Genomic DNA, 22,313 nt, shown 5'->3' on the forward strand with positions numbered 1-22,313 from the left:
AAAATATTAAGACATATGTATGCAAGTGAAATTTCAAGTATTTTTAAAATCAAGTAAAATAGAAATATACATTAAAACATGGAGTACAATAATACATAAACAAAAAAGTTAATAGCTAAAGGACATATTATACAATACGTGTTTGTCAAAAAAATGCAAATGTCTCACTGTTCCCATTCAGGAGGGTACAGTGAGACACTACAGTGTCTATTAACGGACATTGAAATGATTTAAATCTATTTCAAAAGAAAAGAAAGCTTGCTATCTCTTTATCTTGTCATGTTCTGTGGACTTATTTAGAATCATTTTGATGTGTGACTTCGAAACCATTGAAACATCTGGAACATTTGGAAAAGTGAATTTTCCATGACTTTTCAAACTTTTGCGAAAAAATAAAATGAATTTTTGGTGACAACAAAGCTTATAATCATAAGAATTTAATTTAATTCATTATCATTTTTTAATATTTTCTTAAATTTTGTGAATAATTTTTTATTTAAGAAAGCATTAAAATGTAAGGTATCCATTCTTTTAAGCTATAGTTCCTAAATTGGTTACTAGTATCTTCATTTTTAATGCTAGTTTCCGGTAAATGTAATATAGTTACCGTACGGTTTATTTTTACAAATCATTGGTAAATGGGATCAGTGAGACGTCTCAGTGTACCCTTCAATGGAATGTCTCACTGTTCCCTTTACGTACAGTTCGTTTAAAAATGGCGCCATCACTTCAAAATTAAAACAAGAAAGACGAAACTTTGCCAAACATAACGTCAAATACCATAGTATTAGGTAACAAAACATTCATATTTATATCTCATTTGTACATCCAATATACCTGCATTAAACACAAGCCAAAATTTTACTTCTAGAGTGAAAAATTACGAATTAATTTTTCATCACTCACCTTTATATCTAGAATCAAATCCAGTATGAAAATACTGTCACTTTACTCATGCAACATACAACTCTACTGTTACAAACATTTCAACATCAAAATTTACCATCTAATAAAAAATGTCCCATTGTTCTCTCTGTCTCACTGTACCCACTTCTCCCCTATCTCGCCAGTATTATCCCTTGTAACAAAGTCATAATTATCCCAACATTTGTATAAATACCTCTGATTTTTTTTGCACTATTCACATTTAGCAATTGCGGATTTTTTGTAACCTCTATAAGATGAAGGCTATCAGTTTGTTCTTTGTTACAGCTTTTTTGCTCCAGGTAAGTTTCGGTGAAATTTATCATGTAGATATAAAACTTGTTCAACAATTGAGCTGTTTATTTGAGAAACCACACATGTCCCGAGCTATAAGTTTTGAGAAAATTGAAAAAAGAAATGTCTGCAACTTATAAATATTGGTTGTACAGTGAGGAATATAATTTATTGTTGAGTGGACGAAAATGTTTCAAAATCTGTAGCGCGGTTCATAAGGGGCTAAAGTTTAATCCCATCTCTGCCTTGAAATATAATATTTGTACAGAAAAGCGAAGTGAATATCTCGTCGTCATATATGCCAAAACTTTCTGCTCAGAGCATGCGCAGTGTGGCATTATTTGACTTAGGAAATACCCGAGTAGTTCAACTACAATATGAAGCAAAGCAAACGATATTGTAATGTTATCAAATTGCATACAGAATGTGTTCAAAATGTGTACTATCACGTGCCACAAATTGTTCATAAAGTTTCTGATGATTATTGAAATATAATAATTAGAAAAATCAACACTACATTGAATTCACAATATATTAAACTGTTACATACAATAAAATAATAAATACTTCGTTTCTAGGGAAACGTGGACAGCAAATGAGAATTAATTTCAGTGTAGTTTGTTTTACCGTATACCGTATTATGTCCATCATTATACATTCTCATATTTTAGGGTGAATTTTTCCTATGAATTACAATAATTTTACATATCTTAGACCTTGAGGTAAAGGCAGTCCTTCACATGCCATGTAAGCATTTGGGGGCCTGGATATAGAGCCCCATGTTTTCTTAACCTCGGAACTAGAATGTGGTTGTGTTTTCGGCACCACGTTCCGACCGAGAAAATCCCGTCACCACCCAAGATCGAACTTCGGGCCTTCAAGTCCATAGACAATAATTGCTCTACTATCTGAGCTATACAGTTTAATTATTATCTTCTGAACTCTCATTATAGAAATAACATAGAAACTACTCAATAAGATAAAATAACAACATAATTTAAAATATTATAGATTTTTATTAATTTGTCCTACAGAATAATATCTGTAATATTAATTGTCAATATTACAGATATTATTCTGTAGGACAAATTAATAAAAATCTATAATATTCTCATATCTGCAGTGGATATTTGTACAGATCACTGTGCGCGCAACTGCGAAATCCTGGCCAAACAAGTCACTCAGCTGAGTGCGCCCCTTGTATAACGGCAGTTGACATGGGACATAGACGTCAACATATATGCCTAACTTGGAGTCAGGCCACAAAGGGAAACATTGAAGGAGGAAGGTTCGATCCGGTGCTGTGGATTGAATTCGCCGTGGCTCAGTAGTCAGAGCGCTTGGTACGTAGAACCAAGGATCCGAGTTCTATCCCCGGCGCCGGAGCGAATTTTTCTCCTCAAACATTAATTAATAATTTAAAATGTTAACACAATGGCGTAATTACTTATTTAACGTAAATAACTTAACAGGTCATCAGTAATTATATAAAAGTGTATTCAAGAATGAAGTATAAAAATATTTGAGAGCGCCAGGAAGGCCTAAAATGCCTCAAATACACGACAAGGTTTTTTAGTAAAAATTTTAATATTTTGTATTTATTTTGTGTGTAAATTAAGTTAATGAGAACAAAATATATTTAAGTATAAATGTAGTACATAATGTATTTTGTCCTTCATACTACAAAGAAAAATAATATACAATTTTAAATTGAAAACGCAGATATCTTTTTGAACCCCCACACTACAGACCCTCACGTGCGCCGTCTCCGTTATAGCGTTTTTAGCTCGAGAAACGACGATTTTGCCACTTGGGCGATTTACACTAACAAACACATAGACTATTTCTCCGCACAGGAACATGAATCATTTGATAGATATTGGTGCGCACATACGAATTTAACATTTTTTTTAAAGAAATTAGAAAAATCCGATGGGATTTGTAGTTTTTATTCCTGTTTATCAAGCTTGAAGTCTCGCAAAAACTAAATTTTTAGAAAAATTTTGTTTGAGTGGGAAATCGGAATGAGTGATAGAATACTGTTTAATATCACATATTAAACACTTTATAAAAGAATTAGCACAATCGGTTGGAATTTGTAGATTTTATTAACGTTTATACAAAAGACGCGTTTCTAGCTCGAGTAACGACGATTTTGCCACTTCCACGATTTACACTAACAAACATATTTCTACGCATTCGAACATGAATCTTTTGATAGAAATACGTACGTACACACGAATTTAACATTTTTTTTTCTAGGAATAAGAAAAATAGTAAAATCTTTTGATTTCATCCTCTTCAGGAAAATACTGTCATAACATTACCACCTAAACTAAGGCGGACCTCTCTACTTCTTCCTACAGATATGAAAAAAAAATGTATTAATATCAGAAACGCAATAAAGTCATTTTGCAGCAATTCTGAACAATCCTCGTATGGTACAAGAACTGTAGCTATGAACAATTTCAATATGTTGTCAAAATTGTGGATTTGATATCCGTCCATGGTAAGGGTATTAGTTCGTAACCAATGTGATGTGCTAGGATATCCTTTATGGAGACTCGGCATCACGTTTGTCATGTTGTTTACATTTATATAATGGCGTGTTAGAATTCTCAAAACAAGTCAGATGCGAACGTAGCAAAAGCTTTTCATAGTCATTTTCGAAGTTATGATAACACTTATTTATGAAATATCTTCAACAGTGGTGGTACAAGTAGACAGCAAGAATATTAAAATATGCCAAACGTGGTTAACCGAATTATTAGGGTAAAATATATGCCAAATATAATTTTCTTTCCGGGATTAAGGCGCGGTCTATTGCTCAACAGATATTATAAAGCTGATTCGATTTATTTATTTTTCAGGAAATTGCAGCTACCCCCTACTTCCGAAGGTCATATTGTAAGTTAATTTTCTTCTGTTAAATAAATAACATTAATTATTTTCTTTCTGTATCTTATTTCCATATATAATATGTACAGGATGTAATGAAAAAATGTGGGCAAAAGTTCATGCAATTATGATCATAGTACACTCAAGTATGTTTCTTTGCTGAAATTATTATGCAGTCTTTATATTTGCTTGGATGAAATGCTCAAAATATCGACCTCCTACATGAATACAGGCTGGAGCTAACCGTCTGAACAAGACCTGAACATTCTTCCAAATTCCTGGCATGGCTTTTATTGTCTGACATTTGTACATAATCCGCTGACAGACAATTGTTTTATTACTCAAAGGAGTCCAATATACCAACGACTTAAGTACCTGCACAGAAAGAAGTACAATTGATTGAAATCTGGTGAGCGTGAAGGCCAATCATATTCGGAACTCGATGAGACAATTATTTAGCAGGAGATCGAAATTTTAAAGAGTTCATATGAGGAAATGTAAATACAATGCATCATAATAATTTCAGCAAAAAAAAAAATAAATAAATAACTTACTAGGGTGCACTATGATAACATTTGTAAGTCCTACTCACAAAAACTGAGTATTTTTGGACCCGTGTTCATACTACTATTTTTTTTGTATATATACAAATAATTTCAAGGGACAAATTGTTCCGGGGCCGGGTATCGATCCCGGGACCTCTGGTTGAACGTACCAGCGCTCTACCACTGAGCTACCGGGGAACTCCACCTGACACCGTCTAAACTTTTCCCTTTATATCCACGTAACTCGCGTGGGCTGACGAAACGCCAGAGACCCACAACGAGTGCACACAATCTCTGTGTGACTTGGAATTGTGGTTTTCTGTTAACGTACACAGTAACGTATATATTATGCAAATCTAGTCTTTCAGGTGAAGTTCCCTGTAAAGCAGATTTGAATAATTTCCCTTGAAAATATTGTTAATCAAATAATTTTTTTCATAGTCTAAGTGTATATTATTTTTGGGAGTGATTTTTGTAAGTAATTTTATGAGGTTGTTATTGATATGCTGATAAATTATTTGTACGAATTACGAATTTTCTAGTGTCCTGAACGAATTTTATTATGCTTATGAAAAATACTTGAAAACTTCACTTACAAGAATATGATCACAATAACGCCTTGCTTTAGTAAGTCCACAATACATGTATTCTTGATGCAGTTATTGATTCTCCCAATGCTGTGAAGAGCGCAGTTGGCGACACCATCATCGATGGATACATTCCCTACATACATGATGACCCTGTGGTGAGTGGCACATTGCTATGCTTGACCACACACTGATTACTCAATAATCACATATGATAAGTTGTTTTTTTTTTGCTAATTTTAAATCCACTAGCTTAACAAAAATCAGAATTTAGAGATTTGTGAGAAACTGGGAAGGAAAGATTATCAGGAAGTTAAAGTAGACCTACAAGATTCACTCATAAATGACGCGTAGTCATTCCTAGAATTACATAAAACTTATCAAACTATAATGCAGGCCTACTGTCCATTACTATTTGGCGGTTAATTTATCCATTTCCCGCAAATTCACGTGTCAATTACTCATTATCTATTATTTTATTTTATTTGCAGTTTTATATTCATTACTCATGATATGTACAGGGTTTCTTCCTTTCGTTTTGATTGTACCACAGATTTATATTCCAATTATATAAATATATAATTTTAAAAATATATTTATATAAGCAGGAAAGATATGTACGTTTTTTTATATTTCCATTATTCGCCCCAAATATGTGATAATGGCTCATAGATGTCTGTAGTACTGAGAAACGTAGATATTTTTCTCCATTATACACTGCAAAATTTAACATGAAAGTAATAGTGACTAATTATATATTTTCACTAATTTATATGTAATAGTACGTTGCCAAAAATTTATCTATTTAATATTCGTGTGATATCAATTTCAGATCGGAATAGTACCCGCAGTAAGATCTACATGTAAGTAATAACATTGCTAAAATTCTGTCCATTAATATAAGTGACCAGAATATTGTACGAAATAGAACTATAAAATTTGGAGATTTGTCCTTCGAAGAGGTTGAAAACTTCAAATATCTTGGAGCAACAGTAACAAATATAAATGACACTCGGGAGGAAATTAAACACAGATTAAACATGGGAAATGCGTGTTATTATTCGGTTGAGAAGCTTTTGTCATCTAGTCTGCTGTCAAAAAATCTGAAAGTTAGAATTTATAAAACAGTTATATTACTAATTGTGAAACTTAGACTCTCACTTTGAGAGAGGAACAGAGATTAAGGGTGTTTGAAAATAAGGTGCTTAGGAAAATATTTGGGGCTAAGAGGGATGAAATTACAGGAGAATGGAGAAAGTTACACAACGCAGAACTGCACGCATTGTATTCTTCACCTGACATAATTAGGAACATTAAATCCAGACGTTTGAGATGGGCAGGGCATGTGGCACGTATGGGCGAATCCAGAAATGCATATAGAGTGTTAGTTGGAAGGCCGGAGGGAATAAGACCTTTGGGGAGGCCGAGAAGTACATGGGAGGATAATATTAAAATGGATTTGAGGGAGGTGGGATATGATGATAGAGACTGGATTTATCTTGCTCTTTATCGGATAGGGACCGATGGCAGGGTTATGTGAGGGCGGCAATGAACCTCCGGGTTCCTTAAAACCCATAAATAAGTAAGTAATGTAAGTGACTGTGAATTTCTACATGAAAACTTAACCGTTATGAGTTTATGACTGCAATATAGAGTGAAGAAAATCCATTGTGGAGCAACAGTAACAAATATAAATGACACTCGGGAGGAAATTAAACGCAGAATAAATATGGGAAATGCGTGTTATTATTCGGTTGAGAAGCTCTTATCATCCAGTCTGCTCTCCAAAAATCTGAAAGTTAGAATTTATAAAACAGTTATATTACCGGTTCTTCTATATGGCTGTGAAACTTGGACTCTCACTCTGAGAGAGGAACATAGGTTAAGGGTGGTTGAGAATAAGGTGCTTAGGAAAATATTTGGGGCTAAGCGGGATGAAGTTACAGGAGAATGGAGAAAGTTACACAACACAGAACTGCACACATTGTATTCTTCACCTGACATAATTAGGAACTTGAAATCCAGACGTTTGAGATGGGCAGGGCATGTAGCACGTATGGGCGAATCCAGAAATGCATATAGAGTGTTAGTTGGGAGACCGGAGGGAAAAAGACCTTTAGGGAGGCCGAGACGTATATGGGAGGATAATATTAAAATGGATTTGAGGGAGGTGGGATATGATGATAGAGACTGGCTTAATCTTGCACAGGATAGGGACCGATGGCGGGCTTATGTGAGGGCGGCAATGAACCTTCGGGTTCCTTAAAAGCCATTTGTAAGTAAGTAAGTAAGTAGTAGTAGTAGTAGTAGTAGTAGTAGTAGTAGTAGTAGTAGTAGTAGTAGTAGTAGCAATAGCAGTAGCCTGTGGTAGCACTAGCAGTAGTATTATCATTAATTTCCAGGACTTTTTGACACAAAATAGAAACTGTTGTGTCATAGATCAAACGATCTGAGAAAAGTACACCTAAATGTGTAAAAACATAATAAAAATCAGAATTAAATATATTGAAGATATGTTTTCATAAATAAATATGTATAGCTTATTGTGGTATGTATTAAATATTTTCCCTTTAATTATTTTCAATAGTATTGCAATAAAAAGTTTAAAGTTGTATTAGGCCTATACAAGCGCGCTAAGCAGCCTTCTAAATAACCATTGTGCTTACAGCATCATCCTTTACACTCCCGTTCATCAGTTTTCTTTTCTATTCTCTTCTTTCTTCATCTATGACTATTTTCATAGCTGTTGATCTTTTACTACTTCCTCTAATCTCTTCTCTCTCATTTTCTCCTAATTCTTATCTCTCCCCACATTTTCTTTTATTCTATATTACAAGGATTATCCTTTTAATTGTATAACGTTTATCTCTATCATTTATTAATATTTTATATCTTCTCTCTTTCATTTGATTTCATTTCGTATGAAGTTAAAACATAAAATAATATTTTTTCTCTTCTTGGGATTTTGATTACTTATTGTTCAGTGTAGATAATATTTGAATAGGTCCACTGCAAGAATGATGGATGTCACTTTCTTGTCGAAAATGAACCAAGACTGTCAATGCATAGCTTAAGACATATAGAATGTGCACAGAGAATTATACGGCATTAACACTGATAGTCATTGTCCATTGTCCTAAAGCCAATGCCTGGATTTTTAACAAGCCTGGACTATCTACATCTGAAGGGGTAACCTGCCTCAAAATGAACGCAAATTTAGCAGTTAGAGGAGTACCTGGTCGCTCTTTGGACGGATCCCGGTGCAGACATGACTGCCCGGAGACTGAAACCCTTGCCCACGTCCAAGGTCAGCGTAACAGAGGTTTACTCCTCCGAAATGCCAGACACCATCATGTTCGATCCTTAATAATTGCAACTGCTTTGAGAAAAAAGTCTTGGATAGTAGAAGAGGAAGTTTTTTGCCTTGCTACTAATGGCTCCTCTAGAAGAATTGACATCATAGCGTATTCCCAGACTACCAAGAAAGGACATATAATTGATCCTACCATAAGGATTGAAACGGGGAGTAGCCAGCCGGAGGATGTCAATCAAGAAAAGATCAACATTTATCTGCCAACAGTTGATTACTTCAAAGCAAAATACCAGCTTGAAAACATTGAGGTGATTGGTCTTCTTATTGGAGCTCGTGGTGTGATTCCCAAGTTCTTTGAAAGCTTCAGGAAGACTTTTGAACTACCACAGACACTTACTACTGACATCATAACTTCTGTTTTGAAACGCTCTTGCCAAATTCTGAGTCATCTTATTCACTCTGTTTAATTTCCTTTTCTTCACTTTATAATTCATATATGTTTATTTTAATTTTGTCAACAAATTTATGTAAACACTTAATATTGTAAAATTCATATAGGAGAGTATACCGAGTCCTTCTGGGCTACCTCAAATGGGAGGCAGTTAACAATTTAAATTTAAATTCGGAAAATCACTGTTAAGCTTTCAGCGCTAAGCATTTCAAACTTTCAATTGCTTCTCCTGCAAAATGTATTCCAAATGGCATCCATCATTCTTGCAGTGGACTCTTCATTTCAGTCCGGTTGCTTATTTAAGCATATTGTAACATTATGATTGAGGAAAATGCGGTAATAGATCACAAATAGAAGTGAGACTTGCACATTTTCCATTTTCGATTATAAATTTCTCTACGCTGATGTCACAATTATGTAAGCGTAGGCTACGCTTTCCAATCAAGTGAATATTCCATGTACAACGATCTCAATGAGTAAAAATTCTCTTCATTACCAAACAAAAATAGGAGAAAACTTTGGAAACGCAGTGATTTGTGCAATAATTCTCACAAATCAAAAATTTCAAACCCAATTTGTAAACAAATTTTGTTTATATAATCACGTTCGTTTAGAAAGGATAGGATGTATGTTTCATTGTTTCAGTTAAAAATTCTCCCAACACTGTGAAGAACGAAGTGGGCAACACCATCGTAGATGAATATCTTCCTGAAGATGGCTTTTTTGATGATTATGATGGTGATGATGATGATGACAGGGTGAGTGACATGATTATGAGCGATAGCCTTCCTACATCACGGAATTTTTGTCTCAAATGTGTCGTTGCGTCTTTAAGAGGTTAGATATACTTCGAAGGTTAAAAAATTGATTTTTAATTTTTTCCATACTAAATTAATATGAACTTTTAGCTTTACTTCTACGAACAAAATTTTAAGATATCTATAATATTGACGAAATTATATTTCAAACTGTACTAATATGCGTTTCATTGACTTCAGCTTCATCTTCCCTAAGTTTGTTACTTGTTTACTCAAATTTTCTTTTAAATGAGAATGAAGAATGCTCATTTCACGTTAATCAAAATAATTTGTAATTTTTAAAATAATCTCTAAAATATTATTTTAATTAAATGTTCAGAGTACACAGACAATAAGATACGTTATTTAAAACTAAGTTTAAAAGGCATAAATATTTCCCCACTCCCATCTCAATTGAATATTCTACAGATCGTAAACAATAATGATGCTTATTTCACGTTATGAAAACAAAATTTTTAAAATTTTTATAACTTCACAGGAAAAACAGAAAATTTATTATGTTTACTTTACGTTAAACGAACGAAATTAAAAATATAATTTTTTAAATCTTAGTTTTCATTTTAATAAAGTATTCAGTCAATACTTGCAATAAGAAAAGCATATTTTGGTTATGAAAATAAATTTAATTATTACATAAGTACATAATTTAATGTAATTTATGTATGTATATACAAATAGCATAGAGAATAACATAAATATCAGCTGCCGGCGAAAATACAACTCTTGCATCAAATTTGAGGTACCTATGTGCTTAAAAAATTCTGGAAAACGCAAGATTGCATTTAGTGCAGGTTAAAAGCGAAAGAAATAATTAGCTCTCAAAAACAAGTTACATTGTAACGTATTCATTCATTCATTCATTCTTTGTTACAAATTTTTACAGTTTTACAATTTAGTAATTTTCTATAATTTTTACAATTTCGTGCAATTTTTTACAATATTTTTTACAATATCTTACAAACATTTAAATAAATGAATGAATAAATTAATTATAGATAGATAAATAAATAAATAAATAAATAGATAAATAAATAAATAAATAAATAAATAAATAAGCAAATAATTTAAGCAAAATAAATAAATAATAAAAAATAATGAATTGATTGATTTATTTATCAATTAAAATACATCAATAAATAAAATGAAATAAAATAAATGGAATAGGTAGAAACATTCTAATTTTTGCACATTTCTTTATCTTGTAAAGGTATAACTATCCCCCTTAAGTGGGTTAGATTGACTTATTTAAGAGATAACAGATTTACTTGAATTCACTTAAAACGAAAAAAAAAAAAAAAAAAAAAAAAAAAAAGATCATCATAAAGTCAAAGTACAAAAAAACGCTGTAATATTTTTCTAAAATACCTAAACTCGACGCAATTGAAACATATATTTCGAGTTCTACTCTTTCAGGGGCGAGCTAAAGTTTCTCTGTATATTTTATAATTTATGTTACAATTATTAGCAAAATAATAAATAAATAAATAAATAAATAAAATAAATAAAATAAATAAATTAATAAATTAATTAATGTAATCTTGGTCCATAAATACCCATTACTTCGCTTCATTTCATCAGCGGTAAAGTGCAGAATACGAAGAAAAGTAGAAGAAGGGGATGTACAGGACCAACACCTTACAGCATTAGCGGTCAGTGTGTATTTTGCACATGCAGTGATTTTTGAAATTCTTGGAAGAATTTATAGGGTACGAATTATAACTTAAAATATATTACCCATAATTTTAAATGGAATGTAAGATCAAATGCACACGACGTTCAGTTGTTAATAACATCTTATTTGTTTTACAGGTTAGGCCTAACCATAGTGTCGGATCTCAATGTAAGTACAAACTGTTATTCCGTAAATCCATGCAAATGCCGGCGTACAAAGTCTTAGAACCTTACAAAATAATTATTTTTCCTATGTTCATAACCTTTTTAAATAGAAAGAATAGAATAAATATACAATCTCAGTGCAAAGTCAAAGCTCGTCTTGTGCTTGTGAATATCGTTTGATGATTGAACCCGTTTGTTAGTGTTAAAATTACTGCATTTTATGGATTCTGTACTTCAGCCAAACTTACTTACTTACTTACTGGCTTTTAAGGAACCCGGAGGTTCATTGCCGCCATCACATAAGCCCGCCATTGGTCCCTATCCTCAGACAGATTAAACCAATCTCTATCATCATATCCCACCACCCTCAAATCCATTTTAATATTATCTTCCCATCTACGTCTCGGCCTCCCTAAAGGTTTTTTCCCTCCGACCTTCCAACTAACACTCTATATGCATTTCTGGATTCGCCCATACGTGCTACATGCCCTGCCCATCTCAAACGTCTGGATTTAATGTTCCTAATTATGTCAGGTGAAGAATACAATGCGTGCAGTTCTGTGTTGTGTAACTTTCTCCATCCTCCTGTAACTTCATCCCTCTTAGCCCCAAATATTTTCCTAAGCACCTTATTCTCAAACACCCCTAACCTATGTTCCTCTCTCAGAGTGAGAGTCCAAGTTTCACAACCCTACAGAACAACCGGTAATATAACTGTTTTATAAATTCTAACTTTCAGATTTTTTGACAGCAGACTGGATGATAAAAGTTTCTCAACCGAATAATAACACACATTTCCTATATTTATTCTGTGTTTAATTTCCTCCCAAGTATCATTTATATTTTTTACTGTTGCTCCAAGATATTTGAACTTCTCCACCTCTTCAAAAGATAAATTTCCAATTCTTATATTTCCATTTCGTACAATATTCCCGTCACGAGTCATAATCATATACTTTGTCTTTTCGGGATTTACTTCCAAACCTATCTCTTTACTTGCTTCCAGTAAAATTCCCGTGTTTTCCCTAATCATTTGTGGATTTTCTCCTGACATGTTACTTCAGCCAAATATTATCATAATATTATAAGATCTGAAACCGGAAGTCCTCAAGCATAAGAGCAGGTATGATCAAAAATATATTTCAGCGTCTAAATATTAAAGCAATGTGCTTGAAACTTCAGTATACATATAACGACTTAATTAGTAATAAATGAATGTTGGTTAACGTTTTTGGGAAGTAAATATTATAGTTGATATTAATTTTATTTCATGTAGGCTAATTTATACAAAGTATTCTTTCAATGTTGACACTCACTGTCATAATTACCGATGACAGTACAACTGATATTAATTAATATTCAGGTTCCCTGCAGTGGTGTTTCTGAAAGAAGGTAAACTTATAAGTAAAATTTATTTTGTGTTTGGACACGACATGTTTACAAAATAGAGGAAAATTTGGGCTCAGTTTTAGTTAAGCTTTTATCTCAAGTCTTCACGAAATGGAGAAATATTAAGACCTATCTTTCCAAAGAGGCCATGCGACATAAACCAGTTAGTGACATAATTGTGAAAAACACACTGCCAAATGCATATTGAGATATCTCCGACACTATAATGAGTCACAACTGAACTGCGACAGTGCAAATTTAGCAATATGACATTCTCATATGAATGTACCTCCCTTAGACTGGAATTTTATCATTCCTAATGAAGGAAAATATGTTGAAAGACACCAGCACATTTTTTACATACAACCACTTAATGTCAATTGGTCAGTGATAGGTTATTTGGTGCTCGGAGTTCTTTACCAAAATTTATATATAATTTTTTAAAACAGTTATCAATATCATCTTTTGAAATTCAAAGAATCATCTCTCAAATTCTTAAAGATTCCCTGCAGATTATACAATTTCATTTATACCACTCAGAAGGCCTTAATTAAGGATATGCTAATTTTAAATAAAATCTTATATTTATAAGTATAATTTTATAGTCATCTTCTAAGATGTTATTTTATAATTGATAACACTAGGGAAGAAATGAGAACTTTTTTTCTGCGGTATAAATATAAATATGCAACTTTTACTAATTTTGGTGTGCTGAATTCAAAAATGCATTTTGTTTTGCCGTATAACGTCAGGTTTTTTGGCATTGTAGCAAAACGTTATTTTGCCACAAAATAAAATTATAAGTTACAGCGTGTTCGCAGAAATCATATAATTATTTTCTGTATCTGATTCGTACAAGCAAAACATTTTACTAAACTAAATTATAAGAGCATAGAGCTCACCTTCAGAATGTAGCCTATGTTAGACGTCCTCTGTTTCGCTTTTTCTCTTTCCATGGAATCTTAGTGTGTGTGTGAAGTCCTCAAGTATTCTCTTCAACACTCCAACAGTAATCGTCAATCATATTTACATCTCAACGTCCCTGGTAGCGTTGCTCTACCTCTTTTAGATCCTGTGGAACCTTTTACCTTTCTCTTCGCTGAGGGCTCCTAAATTCGCAGGAAAGTAATCTATATGGTCCATTAGAAAGTGGAGCTTTAGGTTCATGTTACAACCGAGCACTTTGAACTTGTCCAACATGTTTTCTACAATTTCTTTGTACCGTGGATCCTTCACGTTACCAAGAAATTTCTTCACAACTTCTTTGAATGCGTTCCATACACATTCTTCTGTTTCTTTCATTGTAAGTACTGGTGAAATTGTGATCCATCATTAGCTTTGGAATTTGTGGGGCATCAAATATTCACTCCCTGATTTCAGCGTGTGACAATGAAAAAGAGTTCGTACATAAATACTGGAAGCAAGAAAGACTTTTTTGTCTAGTGCCTTGACAGACTGCTTCATAACTCCCAGTTTTATATGTAAGTTAACAGGGGGAGTATTTATTTTCTTACGAGCAACGATTGTTAATATTTTTGTGCACTGGCGTTAGTTGCTTTCTTTCAGGCCAGTATACAATGTTCCAATGTTTGTCCCTGGCCCTGCTATCCACTCGCACAGGAAGCACGGAAATTTTGTGTATCCTCCCTGTTGTCCCAATAGTAAACCAACAACCTTCAGGTCACTGCGTATTTGCCACTCATGCTCATGATATTTAATATTTTCGAGAACCAACCTTAATGTTTCATATGATTCCACTAGGATTGTAGAATGTGGAAATGGTATGGACGCTAATTTATTGCCATTAAGAAGCAATACTGCCTTAAGGCTATTTTTCGAAGAACCAACAAAAACCTCCAACTTTTGGGCTCATATACCTCCTCTCCCAACTGTTTTAGTAGATTTCTCACAACTATACAATATACCATTTATTTTTCTGTGTACAGTATTTCCGGAAAAGTTTTTCACGATTCCTATACCACGGAACTGTAACTCCAGGTGCCAACATGATTTTCTCATGCAGTCTAGAGCCTTGTAAAACACTTTTCTTTTTGGCGAGTCCTAATTCCCTTACCAAATCATTCAGCTCAGGTTGGGTAAATTTTTTTGGTGAATTGTCAAATTCGTCTGGATCAGAAAACATCTCAGTATCTGCATTCAGATTCACTGTCATCCAAGAAATCAATTAAGTATCCAAATCTTCAATCAGCTTTGAGGTCTGTTTCTCACAGTCTCAAGTAGGTACAGGTAAGACAATTGTTACAGGCACTTTGAAGTGCAAATGATTTATTCATATCACCAAACTTTTACTTCGAAGTAAGCAAAATATAGCTTCTTTACAAACGAATCTATTTTACGAACTTTTCCATCGAACATATAACACCCACAATTATAGCAAAACTTCTAAGGATTTTGTATACACTGCCTCCTACGCAATTCTGATGTACTCGCCATATTCAGTTTTTAAAATCACGCTTTTGCATTACAATTCTAGGGACTCCACTGTAACAAAATTCACACGTGTTCACAGAAGTAAGCCAGCTGCTCAACTGACAAGATTTAAGAATGTATATTAGGGTTTTCTTTAAAGAACAACTCCCCGGCAAAGTGAAAGAGGGGATGGGGTGATTGGGCATTGGATGACGAAACATCATTCTGAGATAAATATTAGAACAAAAATATTTAGTTGTGGAAATTTAGTGCCATCAGCTAGGGGGCACCTCGGCTTAATGTATAGTGTATACTGCTCGGCAATAAATATCGAAAAATTGAAATTGCGACAAAACTAGACGTGATACATAAAAAATGAAATCATTTTCGGACTCAGGGCATCGGTTTCCATACGAATTACGAACTTTCCTTTTTACCGCAGAACAGTTGTTCCCTAATGTAATCAATGGTGCTTAATCATTACACTTTATTTTTATAACAATATTAATATTTAACTGATTATATTTATTTGCTATTAATTTCCGGATCCTTGTAGTCACCCTTAATTAAGGCCGGACGATTATTTTCTCTCTCTCTCTCTCTCTTTCTATTTTAATATCATTATTTACTTGCTTAGAAAGGCGAATGACCACAAGATTTTACGGAGATGGTGTTAGTTCCAATACTGGAGAAAAATAATGCTAAAAAATGTAACGAATTCAGGACTATCAGCGTGATATCGCACTCGGGGAAGAATCTCCTACGAATTCTTAAGGGGAATTGGACGTTATCGCATGCAAAGTAATGGTAAAAATAGCCTATCTTCAAGCAGTCATAAATGTAATACTATTTATCACAGCTCTTTCATTTTTTTAGTGATATATGTATACACATTAAGCTTTAAAATGAAAGAGAAATAGTTAATCTAGTGTAAATCTTACCCTTAAATTAATTTTTTAATTTAAACATATTTTTTATATAAATTCACTATATACCTGTGATTAGGTACACTCTATTCACCTATCATAGCACACATTGAATTAAAATTTTTGGCCACTTACTACTAGTAGATACTAAAACATACCCTACTAAAATTATTAAAATATCTGTAATATTATGGGCATAGGGCTTATACTAATCTTCGTCATTTTTTTTTATTTTACTGACGATAAGCCCTATGCGCATAATATTACAGATACATGAATAATTTTAGTAGGATATGTTTTAGTATCTATTAGCAGTAAGTGGTCAAATTTTCAATTCAATATGTCCTATAATAAGTGAATAGAGTGTACCTAATCACAGACATGTAGTGAATTTATGAAAGGAAATGTGCTTAATTAAAAAAATTATTTAAGGATAGAGATTTACTCTAGAGTAACCATTCTTTTTCATTTTATAGCGTAATATGTATATACACATAGCTAACAAAAATGAAAGATCTCTGATAAATAGTATTATATTTATGAACTGATTGAAGATAGGCTATTTTTACCATTATTTTGCATGCGATTATGACCAACTCCCCTTAAACGATGTTTATATTCTAAAGTGAAATAACAGTTGGAAGAAGACCAGTTATGAAAAAGGTACGAGAGATGCAATTGGACTGCTACGAACAATCAGAGAGAGATACTTAGAGAACAAGAAAGAAGTGTATATAGTATTGTATTCGTGGACCCAAAAAGGCGTTTGAGAGAGTGGATTGGAATAAACTGATGGGGATGCTAAAGAAAATTGGTGTGGATTGGAAAGAGAAAAGACTGTTCAGTAATCTTTATATGAAACAACGAGTCAAGGTCAGGATAGGAGAAGAAATGTCAGAAGGAAGTGAAATGTGGAGAGGAGTACGAGAAGGATGACTTTTATCACTTACCCTGGTCAACATCTACTTGGAGGATTTAGTGAAGAACTGTTTTCAGAACATGGGAGGAGTGATAGTAGGAGGAAGAAGAATAAAGTGTATAAGATTTGCTGATGAAATGGCGTTGTTAGCAGAAGAGGAGATGATACTAAGGGATATGCTACTGGAGCTAAATGAAGCTGTGAGCAGTATGGGATGAAGATAAATGCAAATAATATGAAGATCATGGTTGTCTGAAGAAAACTAAAGAAGGTAAACTTGCGAATTCTAAATGAAGCAGCAGAGCAAGTGAACAGCTCCAAATACTTGGGGTGTACTATAATCATTCATTCATTCATTTATTTTATTCCATAGATCTTACATAAGTAAGTCCACACCTGTGGAGTAACGGTCAGCGCGTCTGGCCGCGAAACCAGGTGGCCCGGGTTCAAATCCCGGTCGGGGCAAGTTACCTGGTTGAGGTTTTTTCCGGGGTTCTCCCTCAACCCAATACGAGCAAATGCTGGCTAACTTTCGGTGCTAGACCCCGGACTCATTTCACCGGCATTATCACCTTCATTTCATTCAGACGCTAAATAACCTAGATGTTGATACAGCGTCGTAAAATAACTCAATAAAATAAAATAAATAAAATACATAAGTAATGAAGCTTTAAGATGTGGAACAAGTCAAAATTTTACAATATTACAATTACAATTTCTACAAATTTTTACAGTTTTACAATTCAGTAATTTTCTACAATTTTTACAATTTTGTGCAAACTTTTACAATATTATGGCGAGATGTAGTGAGATGAGGTGAGGTCCGAGGATTCGCCAAAAGATTACCCGGCATTTGCCTTTTGGTTGGCGAAAACCTCGGAAAAACCCAACCAGGTAATCAAATCAAAGGGGTTGATGCCGAGGACTCGCCATAGACCATCCGGCTTCAGTCCCACAACAGTAACATGAACTGCTGCCAGGAAGTCAAAAGGAGGATAGCAATAGGAAAAGAAGATTTTATTAGTTTAGCAAAGGAAATGAGAAAAACGAGAATTTACTCATTGAGTAAAACGTGTTAGCGTGTAGAGGAAAAATATATTTTTCTGAAACAATGTATTTGGATATTTCGTTGCAATCTGTTCATGATATAAGCTCCTAAAATTTGCAAACATATTATTCGCACTCTGTGTAACAGCGATTTATATCATATTTGTGTTCCAGTTTACAATTCTCCAAACAAAGTGTCCAACTCCGTCGGAAATGAGATCCTCAGAGAACGCTTCTCGATGGTATGTATATGGGTAAACGTTCATGAGTAGAAAGAAAATGTACTTCAGTCAATTGATTATACAACAAATTTGATGTATTCCGATTTTAATGTTTTCCAAATTGAACAAATATATAAATATGCTTTATTAAATTATTATCATAAAAATTGTCTGAAATATAAATAAAAGCAACATGTTTATCCTACCAGAAGAAATTTTGACAGGCCCTTTAGTTGAATCTAAATGTTACACAACCACTGGAATAAATCAAATTCTTCCATTTCCTGGATTTTTTTTTAAGGGGTTTCATACAGTAGCGTTTTCATTTTTTTTTTTTTACAAAATATTACATAACTTGACTCTCACTTTAAATATTTTCTTCAAATTTCGCATACTTATTATATACGATTTTAGCTGCAATTTGATATATAATACATCTAGTAACCATTAATATGTTTGAAAGTTTCAATTTTTTAATAAAAAATTCTGTCTTACAAAAAACATGATTTAACCTAAACTGAAAAAGTAATAGCCATTTACTATTTTTTCCTTAAGTCTGAGATAGCAATCATCATTTCCCGGATCTACGAGAATGACTCACAGATATCGCTAGTGTCGAGAAGAATAGATCTGTTAGTTCATGAAATATTGTGAAAATTAATGAGGGAACGATAAAGAATAAATATATTCACTTCTAGTAAATTAATTTTAATGAGAGTTCGTTTTAAAATTATATACTTAATATGTGCCTCATTTCAATTTAGACTCATACATTTTTCGATACAAAAACCTGACATCTCAAGAACCGTTTGTCTGATTTCATTCAAATTTCGTACACTTGGCCCTTTGTAATAATCTATAGAGGTTGGGCCTCAATGGTTAAATCTGAATGAAACATAAGTAATTTTCTAGTAAAAATACATTGAAAAAGAAACAAAAATTGTTTAATGAAAATTTGAATATCTATAAATTTAATAAGAAATCATCTACGATGCTCATTGAGAACCAATTTTTAGATTGTTCTCTCATTTGTTTTCAGATTGAAATGGTTCCCGCCGTAAGATATGCATGTAAGTAAAGAGCGCTGTTAAACATTCTGTCAATAATTAACATAATTCAGTGTAAATTTTACTTTAAAGTTCAATCTTTATGGCTATATAAGGAGCCACTAATCAAAACGTAAATAATTGTCACATAAGATGAAATTTTGAGGAGAGACAAAAATGTTTATTTTCCAAATTTTTTGTAGTAGAAAGGTAAATAAAATATTGTTTCAATCCATAATTGAAAGTGCATCAACCACGTATCTGAATAGAAAAAAAAAAGGAATTATTTAACTTGAACAATTTATGTTTTGATACGATTTAGTGGACAATTAACGAATTCATGCTATTTTACTTATTTGCTTACTGGCTTTTAAGTAACCCGGAGGTTCATTGCCGCCCTCACATAAGCTCCCCGTTGGTCCCTATCCTGAGCAAGATTAATCCAGTCTCTATCGTCATATCCCATTTCCCTCAAATCCATTTTAATATTATCTTCCCATCTACGTCTCGGCCTCCCCAAAGGTCTTTTCCCCTCTGGCCTCCCAACTAACACTCTATATGCATATCTGGATTCGCCCATACGTGCTACATGCCCTGCCCATCTCAAACGTCTGGATTTAATGTTCCTAATTATGCCAGGTGAAGGATACAATTCGTGCAGTTCTGCGTCGTGTAACTTTCTCCATTCTCCTGTAACTTCATCTCTCTTAGCCCCAAATATTTTCCTAAGAACGTTATTCTCAAAAACCCTCAATCTCTGTTCCTCTCTCAAAGTGAGAGTCCAAGTTTTACAGCCATACAGAACAACCGGTAATATAACTGTTTTATAAATTCTAACTTTCACATTTTTTGACAGAAGACTAGATGATAAAAGCTTCTCAACCGAATAATAATACGCATTTCCCATATTTATTCTGCGTTTAATTTCCTCCCGAGTGTCGTTTATATTTGTTTCTGTTGCTCCAAGATATTTGAATTTTTCCACCTCTTCGAAGGATTAATCTCCAATTTTTATAGTTCCATTTCGTACAATATTCTGGTTACGAGACATAATCATATACTTAGTCTTTTCGGGACTTACTTCCAACCCTATCTCTTTACTTGCTTCAAGTAGAATTTCCGCGTTTTCCCTAATCGTTTGAGGATCTTCTCCTAACATATTCAGGTCATCCGCAAAGACAAGCAGTTGATGTAACCCGTTCAATTCCAAACCATCTCTGTTATCCTGACCTTTCCTAATGGCATTGTATTGTATCAATCATATTTCAGCAATTAAACGCGAATTTAAGCTCATTTTGTGTTATGTTGCCGATTAATGTTGGTTGTGTTGTCCTCCTGCATAGTGTATGAAGTGTACTGCCAGAGACTTTTTAAATTTTGAAGCCGGAATTTAAATACTTCTGTGACCAGGATTTAAATCCAAGAGTTCTCATTTTCGGACATTCTTACTGTGATTAAAATATATATTCTCATTTCCAAATTTATGGTTTGATTAGTTGCTCCTCACACAACTGTGTAAAAATGGATGGAACAGGTAACAATTTGGAGAATTCTGATTACGTAGTTGTGTAGAGAACAGAAACCACTCCACGCTGAATTTGATCGAAGATGGACAATTTAGGCCTAAGTTTTGATTAGTTGCTCCTCACACAACTGTGTAAAAATGGATGGAACAGGTAACAATTTGGAAGATTATGATTACGTAGTTGTGTAGAAAACAGAAACCACTCCACACTAATTTTGATCGGAGATCGACAATTTACGTTTTGATTAGCTGCTCCTCATATAGGCTAAAGTGAACGAATTCATAACAGAATATTATTGAAACATTTAAAATAAGTATACATCTAACAAAGGCGGCCGAGTAGCTCAGTTGGTATAGCAGCTGGCTACGGACTGAAAGGTCCGGGGTTCGATCCCAGGTGGTCACAGGGTTTTTTCTCGTTGCCAAACTTTCAGAACGGCCCCTAGGTTCACTCAGCCTCCTATAAAATTGAGTACCGGGTCTTTCCGGTGCCGACCACACCAACTCATTCTAGTGCTGAGGTCCTGGAAAGCATGGGACTCTACCTCCATGCCCACCAAGTGCCTTCATGGCATGTTACGGGGATACCTTTACCTTTACCCTTTTATACAAATAACACACCACAGGTTTTAGTGCACAAATTTTAACAGGAGGTTGTTTGTATGAATAGAATCAATAATTCTAATGAAATGTATTTCTACAACGTAAAGTTCAACCAATAAAAAATCGAAAGTGGAAAGTTTCGTTTCCTAAGTTTTCATATCTCTTTAAAATATTAAGATTTACTATGAATGCTGCGCTATACAGGATATTTGCGAGGTGGTGTTACAAACTTTCAGGGACGATGGGGAATACCACATGTATCAATTTGAGATAAGGAACCCTGCTCCGGAAATGACAGAGTCGAAAGTTATAAGCAAAAATAGTTGTGTGGAAATGGAATTGTAATTTGGCACCATGTGCCCTCCTTCCCTTAACTTTTGGAACAGTTGTGAAAAGGTGTTATGGGCCGGATGTCTCCTACGTGGGTACTTGCACCCGTTACAATCTGCGAGCTTGTCTACTGTTCCCAATGACTCATCCGTATTCGAAAATCAGGTCTGCTTATTCCGCTCTCGTGTACACCTCCATTTCACTAGGACTG

At 33.7% G+C, this 22,313-nt stretch overlaps 1 protein-coding gene across 1 annotated transcript; it reads left to right on the plus strand.

The window, feature by feature from the left end:
* The first annotated feature begins 1,117 nt into the window (after window positions 1-1,117).
* On the plus strand, window positions 1,118-19,765 carry LOC138709664 (uncharacterized). Its single transcript, XM_069840607.1, has 8 exons — window positions 1,118-1,226; window positions 4,089-4,125; window positions 5,321-5,406; window positions 6,081-6,111; window positions 9,658-9,770; window positions 11,640-11,670; window positions 18,552-18,619; window positions 19,638-19,765. The coding sequence occupies exons 1-8, from the start codon at window positions 1,182-1,184 to the stop codon at window positions 19,674-19,676; spliced, it is 450 nt and encodes a 149-aa protein (XP_069696708.1). The 5' UTR covers window positions 1,118-1,181; the 3' UTR covers window positions 19,677-19,765.
* Window positions 19,766-22,313: the final 2,548 nt, after the last annotated feature.

The sequence above is a fragment of the Periplaneta americana genome, chromosome 1 (assembly GCF_040183065.1).
Source record: "Periplaneta americana isolate PAMFEO1 chromosome 1, P.americana_PAMFEO1_priV1, whole genome shotgun sequence".
NCBI lineage: Eukaryota > Metazoa > Arthropoda > Insecta > Blattodea > Blattidae > Periplaneta > Periplaneta americana.

Coding starts and splice junctions, on each gene's coding strand:
- LOC138709664 (XM_069840607.1), top strand. CDS start 1,182: ATGAAGGCTATCAGTTTGTTCTTTGTTACAGCTTTTTTGCTCCAG. Junction 1,227..4,088: donor TTACAGCTTTTTTGCTCCAG/GTAAGTTTCGGT, acceptor TTTATTTTTCAG/GAAATTGCAGCTACCCCCTA. Junction 5,407..6,080: donor ACATACATGATGACCCTGTG/GTGAGTGGCACA, acceptor TATCAATTTCAG/ATCGGAATAGTACCCGCAGT.